Source organism: Merops nubicus, unplaced genomic scaffold (genome assembly GCF_000691845.1).
Source record: "Merops nubicus isolate BGI_N331 unplaced genomic scaffold, ASM69184v1 scaffold13037, whole genome shotgun sequence".
Lineage (NCBI taxonomy): Eukaryota > Metazoa > Chordata > Aves > Coraciiformes > Meropidae > Merops > Merops nubicus.
In genome coordinates, this window is record NW_008621054.1 from 1 (window position 1) to 7426 (window position 7426).

At 55.7% G+C, this 7426-nt stretch overlaps 1 protein-coding gene across 1 annotated transcript in view; it reads right to left on the reverse strand.

Moving 5' to 3' along the window:
- Nucleotides 1-502: 502 nt before the first annotated feature.
- Nucleotides 503-7426, reverse strand: part of EFTUD2 (elongation factor Tu GTP binding domain containing 2) — a gene marked incomplete at its 3' end in the record, with an annotated part of 18640 nt that continues 11716 nt past the window's right edge. The window contains exons 11-22 of the mRNA XM_008944329.1: nucleotides 6917-6980; nucleotides 6463-6553; nucleotides 5745-5880; nucleotides 5333-5460; nucleotides 4207-4400; nucleotides 3974-4085; nucleotides 3141-3281; nucleotides 2691-2792; nucleotides 2119-2201; nucleotides 1450-1536; nucleotides 1052-1178; nucleotides 503-590 (exon numbers count right to left, since the gene is read on the reverse strand). Of these exons, the coding sequence (XP_008942577.1) occupies nucleotides 503-590; nucleotides 1052-1178; nucleotides 1450-1536; nucleotides 2119-2201; nucleotides 2691-2792; nucleotides 3141-3281; nucleotides 3974-4085; nucleotides 4207-4400; nucleotides 5333-5460; nucleotides 5745-5880; nucleotides 6463-6553; nucleotides 6917-6980 (1353 nt within the window). The remainder of the gene's footprint in view (nucleotides 591-1051; nucleotides 1179-1449; nucleotides 1537-2118; nucleotides 2202-2690; nucleotides 2793-3140; nucleotides 3282-3973; nucleotides 4086-4206; nucleotides 4401-5332; nucleotides 5461-5744; nucleotides 5881-6462; nucleotides 6554-6916; nucleotides 6981-7426) is intronic.

The following is a 7426-nucleotide window of genomic DNA, read 5'->3' on the forward strand; positions in this document are numbered from 1 at the left end:
TGCAGTAAATGACAGCAAGTGGTGTGAGGGGACGATCTCTGCCACACTAAGTGAGTGTCCCCAGAGACCCTGAGCACACAAGCAACTCCCAAAGACCAAGCACCACCAGAAGTTCTCCTAAATCTAAGTCCAGCAGGGAAAGCACGACCATGTCCCAGCCCCACAGATCAAACAGGAACCATTCAGCCCCCATCTTGCAGGGGGCTCAGTGGTCTGCACCTGAACTGGGCAAGTAGGGCCAAGGTCTTGGGGAGCCAGTTTGCTGGCCAGCAGGAGCTGGTCTGTAGCCAGATGACTAGTGCCAGCACCTGGGTGGCATCTGCAGCTGGGATAAACTGGGAGGTTCTCCTACCTCCCTTGTCACCCCCTCAGGAGTGGTCCCCAGCTGTGGGGTGAGAAGGGAACTGGCCACCAAGAGACTGCACCACTGAAGTCACTTGAATGTTCAGAGATGGAAGAATATCATCGACCTTAGCTCCAGTTCTCCACAGGTCCTACTCACATTCATCACAGAGGGGCCCTTCCCTGGTCCCCCACTGAAACCCCTGCACGATGCTGTCCTTCACAGAGCCCAGCAGCGACTTGTCCACCTACAGACAGACAGACAGACAGACAGACAGACAGACAGACAGACAGACAGCTTCAGAGACCAAGCCTGCATCACGAGGCAGCAACACACAGACCCTGGCATTTAAAAGCCAGTTCCTAGAAGAGCAGTGATGTCCCCAGACACCCCCATGTCCATCCCTCCCTCTCACAGCTCAGCAGCATCACCTGCAGAGTCTGGCATCTAGAGCTAGAAATTAAGAGTCCATATTTGGGTAATCCTCAAAGACAGGTTGATTAGTTGCCAATTTTAGAAGAAATTGGCCCGAATAGCAATGCCTGAAAAATAACAAGCGATCTGCTAGCCAGCGTAGGAGTGTGGTGGAGAAAGTCCAGCAGATCTGAGCTCTGGCACACCAACGAGCATCCCAACAGCACCAGGACCTTGCTGCAGGTTCTGGACAAAGGTCTCACTGAAACATAAACCCCAGCCCCTGCTTCTCACCTCGGAGGGCAGTGTATCATCCACCAGGATGTTTGGGCCAGTGGCATCTGGCCCAAAGGCCCAGATGGAACGGGCTGCCAGCAAATCCCAGTCGTACTTGGTCTGGAAAAATTCACCCAGCTTCTTTCTGATAGGAGGAGGGAAGAAACTTTAGGAAATAAGTCTCCGACCTGCACTCACAACATATTTACAACCCTGCTCCTTTCAAGCAGAAAACGGCTTCAGCTTTTTACCTGGAGCAACTCACTTGCAGAGGAGCAATGCTCCCAGACTGGCAGGGGGCAGTATCAGAGCCAGGACTCCTGGTGGGTACTGAGCACCTTGCAGGTCCCTACACTCCCCTTTTGCTCCCCAATTATTTGGTTCTAGAAGGATCCCTGCTCTCAGATCAGTCATACCTGTTCCACGTTATCTGCACCACTTCATTTTCAATGTCCTCTGCGAGCCCCTTCTCCAGAGGCTCAGCAATCATGGTGATCTTGTTCCTGAGAAGAGGGATGGGCACAATTAGTCCCCAGCAGGATGGAAAAGGGAGTAAGTGGCAGGACCACAGGGACCGTGCGCTGCCTCCAACACAGGCAGGGAGCTGCAGCCATCATGCCCTGCTCTGGCAAGGCCAGCCCAGGAACTCAGCAACAGCTCCCTGCAGCCTGCTCAGCTCCAGCAGCAGGTTGCTAGGGGACAGCACGGCTCCAGCCCTGCTGCTGGATGTCCCATGGGCCAGGCAACAGGCTTCTACCAGAGCCAGCACTCACCAGGCCCAGCCCATGGGATGTTGCCTCAGAGAGCCCCACCTGTCCCCAGAGCAGGTCACTGCCCACGCTCAGCAGGTCAGACTGACCTAAGATGTGGGCCTGTCTTTAGCCCCTCTGTTCAGAGAGTTCCTACAAAGCACACAAACACCCCTGGGACTCCAGTGTGTCACTGAGGAGCTGCTGCAACAGCAGCTGCCAACTCAGGCCACTGTCTGGACAACAGCCCCTGAGAACAGCCCCCTTGGAGGGGATGAAGTCCAGGGACCCCCCATGTGCCTGTCTCCAAGGCCCAGCTTGCCCATGGGCTCTTACTTCTTGTTGGGTGTCTCAGCAAAGCACTTCAGGGAGGACGTTTCCACCACCGTCTCGCAGAAGGTCACGACAGGATCGGCCACCTGGAGCAACCACAACAGGGCTGTAAGGGTTTCAAGTACTTTTTTGGGGTTTAAAGAGGCCATTTGAACACCTACAAGAAAAAGCTGGTTCATCTGCCAGTGTTTTAATCAGCACTGTGTGTGAACCACAGGGGTCTGCACAGGCAGCTTCACTAATTCCTTCATTCACACAAGACAGGAACATTTAAACCTAACTCCAGGTACAAAAAATTCTGCTCAATTTATTTATTTGATGCCAGCCAGGCAATGGCTGAAGTACAGGAAAAGGCCAGAAGTGGTCACAGACCCCTCTCCAAGCCAGTTTTCAGGCTCTCTACCAGAATGCCTTGACAGAATCAGGCTGGAAGAGTTACTTTTGCATCCTAACAGTCTTTTTTTTTCCCCTTTTAAAGGGAGGTGTATGCTTGGCTGGGTTTATTTTCCCATCCTCCTTGAGACAGGGGCCAAACCCCCTTCTGCAGCTGGGAAAAGCCCTCCCTCATTCCTCACCTTGATGTCAATCTCAGAATACATCTTCCGCAGATCGTGCATCACGCAGTCGAGGTAGAGCTCCCCCGTGCCCAGGATCACGTGCTCCCCAGACTCCTCCACCTGAAAGGCAAAAGGGAGGGGTTCAGCTGACAGTGTCACTGCCTGCAGGGCCTTCTTGCCTTCCCCCACAAGCCTGAAGAAGCATCAGCTTTAAACCAGCTGGTTAGGATCAGGGCAGCCCAAGGAAGGCTCTCCCAGCAGAAGGTGCCTCCCTGGCACACCCAGGTGGGTGCTGTCCTGCTGGATTTACAGCTTCCTGCCACTTCCACATGATTTATCAGATTAACTGCAACAGGGTGAAAAAAAACCACAACAAAACAACCCACAGGAAAAAAACACTCATTTTTAAGACCAGCCCAGGCGGAGCCCACAGCAGGAGCTGAGAACAGCCCCAGAGAGCAGACATACCTTGGTGGTGAGCGAGGGGTAACTCTTGTTGACCTTGCGGAGACCATCTAACATTTTGGGGAGCTCTGAGGGGTTGACTGGCTCTACAGCTATTTTGATGACAGATGTGGTGTTGAACTTCAAAGGGCGGAAGATCTGAGCCTGAAATCAGAGAATGACAAAGGGTTGAGCTTCTGCACCATTAGATGGTCACCAAAGTCAGACACAGCATCTCACACTGTTCCCTCAGTGTCTCCTGTGCCCGGGCTCCTTGGCTGACAAGATTTCTTTAACCTCACCACTGGTGCTTCTGGGATCACAGAACAGTTTTGGTTGGAAACGACTTTTAAGCTCATGGAGTCCAACCCTGACCCCATCCCTGCCAGGTCCCCACTGCCCCGTGTCCCTCACCCCACATCTCCATGGCTTGGGAACCCCTCCAGGGGTGGGGACTCCACCACTGCCCTGGGCAGCCTGGCACAGCCCTGGGCAACCCTCCAGGGCAAGAAATTGTTCCTCAGGGACAACCTCAACCTCCCCTGGGGCAACTTGAGGCCATTTCCTCTTGTCCTGTCCCTTGTTCCTTGGGAGCAGAGCCCGACCCCCCCCTGGCTCCAGGCTCCTGTCAGGAGCTGTGCAGAGCCAGAAGGTCTCCCCTGAGCCTCCTTTGCTCCAGGCTCAGCACCCCCAGCTCCCTCAGCTGCTCCTCCCCACACTTGGGCTCTAGACCCTTCCTCAGCCTCATTGTCCTTCTCTGGACACACTCCAGTCCCTCAATGTCCTTCTTGCACCCCAGGATGCACCCCATCACCTTGACTTATTGCAAGACCGAGCGCTGCCAGCCCTGCACAAACCTCCTCATTGCCCCGAGGCTCCGTGACGGTCGCAGTCTTCACTATGGGCTGGTCCACTCCTTCTATCAGCACCCAGTTGCCAGCAGGAACCCGATTTACCTCAATGTGATACCTGAAAGGCAGGAGAGCATCATGGCAGCACTCACTGCCGCCAGCCTCGGGCCCTGCCCCTGGCTCCAAGGACTCCTGGTGAACCCTCTCCCAGCTGACCCCGTTGCCAGAACTTTCTGTACCTTGCAACCGAGATCCAGAGGCGGCCGACGGTGCAGATCTGGGAATCCTCCTCATCCTCCAGGGTGTAGTTTTCTCCCAGGACCTTGACGGGCTGCCCCGCGTGGATGGTGCCGCTCAGCACCCTGCCGAAGGCGTGGAACTGAACGCCGTCGTCTGTGCTGTACATCTTGGTGGTGTGACACATCAGGGGACCCTTCCCGTGAGACAGAGAGAGTCAAAATTCAGTCAGGGAACAGGCACAGACCTGGCAGGACTCACAGATGCAAAGGGATTAAGGGGTTGAATTTAGAAACGCTCCTTTTGACTTGCTAAGTTCTTCATTCCCCTCCCCTGGGAGCCTTACATCCCCCTGCCCTGCACAGAGACCCCGGGAGCACTTCTCTGGAGCTCCCTCCTCTTGTGGAGCAGTAAATAGTGGTTGGGACAAGGCCATGAGAAGAAATGTCATCTGCTGGCCTGCAAACCAGCTCAGAGCACAGCACTGAGCCTCCACAGATCACAGCTCTCAGCCCCACCAAGTCCCTCCACAGCTGGTGAGTGGTGACTGCCACAGCTGTCCAGTTCTGTGTGGGTAATCTCAGCTCATGAAGATGAGAGATTCCCTTTCTCCCCAGACATCAGAGCAGAACTGGTGGGCAAATTCCTCCCTAGGCTCTGGCTGGTGTTGGTGGCTCCAGACAGCTCTGGATGACAGCTCAATACAGGCTGCTAGAGAAGGAAGGTTTCTGAAAGGCTCTGATAGGAAAGGTGCTGACCAACTACTGCAGGGTTATTTTTATCAGCGCAGCTTGGATCAGTTTCCTCAGAGTTTGGAGGGAGAATCAACATCAAGGAAAAGGGACAAAAAGGCAGCTAAAAGGAGACAAAATCACCCTGCATTTCCCACGTGCTCTCAAGTCCTGACCTAGTCCTGTTCTTCTCAGAACACTCTCAAACCATTCTCTCCCTCAAGGGCTGCCCTGGCAGGCAGCTGAACTTTCTCAGAGGGAAGAGATCTGTTCCCGTGTCGGGTGAGAGGTTTCAAAGCTGTGCAGATGGCCAGCTGGAGGCAGCTGCCCTGGCCAGGCAGCCCGGGGTTCTGCCAGGCTTTTGGAGGCCCAGAGCAAAGCAGGAGAGGTTCCTTACGTCGGGGTCGCACTCGCTCATGGCCTCTCCCAGGTCAGAGTCCACCCCGCCGGTGTAGGTGTGCTCGATCTTCGTCTTGGCTCCCACCTTTGGGGAGGGGATGTGCTGCACACACATGTCCACAAAGCCTGCAGGAGAAACCTTCCGTGAGGAGGGGGCTGAGCAGCGCAGAGGGAAGAGGCTCCAGCAAACACCAGGGGCAGCCAGCCTGGCTGCAGGGCACCCACAGCGACGGGGAAGGCAGGAGAAGTGTCTCCTGCTGCCCCTGGGGCAAAAGGTGGAGATTTTACATCTGGAAGACTGAGGAGGGATCTGTGTGAGCGAGTGCTCTGGGGGTCTAACACAGCCCCCAGCTCTGCTGATGTGAGATGAGGGTAGTGGGAAGGTTGTGGAGGGCACAAAGAGCTTTTACCTGTGAATTCCCCAAAGAACTTCTTGCAGACAAGTCGCAGGAGGGGCCGAATGTTCAGTTTCAATTCCTCTTTGGTCAGGTGGATGCCAAGTTCATCCAGAGTCCTGGGCAGGGTCGTGTCCACATCCCCCACCACCTGCAAGACAGCAAGCCCAGCTCTCAGCTTTGCTGCATGGGTCCAAGCCAGTAACCCCCAGGTGCAGGTTCCAGGGCTCTGCCACCCTCACACCAAAGTTTCTCCTCCTGCTCAGGTGGCACCTCCTGGGTTCCAGTTGGTGCCTGTTGCCCCTTGTCCTGTTGCTGGGCACCACTGAGCAGAGTCTGGCCCCAGCCTCTTGCCCCCCCAGGGGCCCTTTAGCTCTTGCTCAGCACTGCTCAGATCCCCCCTGAGGCTTCTTCTCCCCAGCGCACGCAGAGAGATGCTCCAGCCCCCCAGCAGCTCTGCAGACCCTGCTGGACTCTCTCCCATAGCTCCTGCCTCTTGCACTGGGGAGCCCAGAGCTGGCCCCAGGTCTCCTGAGGTGGCCTCAGTGGGACAGAGGAGATGGGGAGCAGAACCTCCCCTAGTCTTCAATCTGATCTTCAATCTGTGAAGCTCCTGCTGCAGAACGGGACAGGTGAGTCCCACAGGCACCAGACATGCCACCAACACCCCCACCACTCAGCCCTTGGCTGCTGCTATCTGGAACTGTGTGTAGAAGAATGAACCAGCACAGACCTGAGCCAGGATCTTGTACAGGGGCTCCAGGATGAACTCCACGAAACTGCGCTGGGAGCTGCTCGTTGGCGCCTTCTTCGTGAACTTGCGGCTGTTGGGAGACCAAAGGAGAGACACGAGGAGCAAGCACTCAGAGTCTGCAAGCACCCTGACTGCAAACACAGCCTCTGCCCTTCCCAGGTTTTCTTCTTCTCCCTCCCAGTCCCCCCAGGAAGCAGTCAGGGACACAGGAGTCACGCTCACCCCACCCCAAGGCCAGAGGAGGCTCTCTGCTCCTGCGTGTGGGATTCACACTGAGCAGGAGGCCTGACTAAACCCTTCCCAGGGGTTGATGACAAGATCATCAAGCTGCTCAGGCTGGAGGGGACCCTGAGGGGTCATCCAGGCCACGTTTCACAGGCAAGGAGGGAAAAGCCCAGCAATAAACTAACAGACATTTAAACAGGCTTCTTACGTCTTTGGGTTGAAGTAGATGTCACCCCAAAGCCTCTTTGCAAACTCCTGATAGTTGATGTCTCCTAAAGGGAAAAAGCAAATGACAGAAGTCTCAGATCTCACTGTACTTCTCTCATCTTGCAAATCTTTTAGTTTTGGCTTTTAAAACAACCCTGAGGATTCAATTTAATGGAGCAACGCTGGCGAGTGAGCGCTTGTTCCCCATCTGAACACCTGATCAAGCCCTGACATGGGGAGAGCAGGCAGGGAGGGGGGTGGAGAACAGTCCCCCAGGGATGACACCACGACCCAGGGACGCTGGAGGCTCGCAGGCTTCTCAGGAACATTCCACCTCTCCCAATTACACGCCAGGTTAGGGCTGAGGGGAGCTGGCCTGGCAGACACCACACTGCAGGCACCTGCTCCCATCTGCTGCGCTTCCAAAGCGGCCGCAGCGGTGCCAGGGTGCTGGGCTGGCTCCCCCCTCCCCTCCCCCCGCCTCACCACCCACGCTTTCCACCCTCCTTGA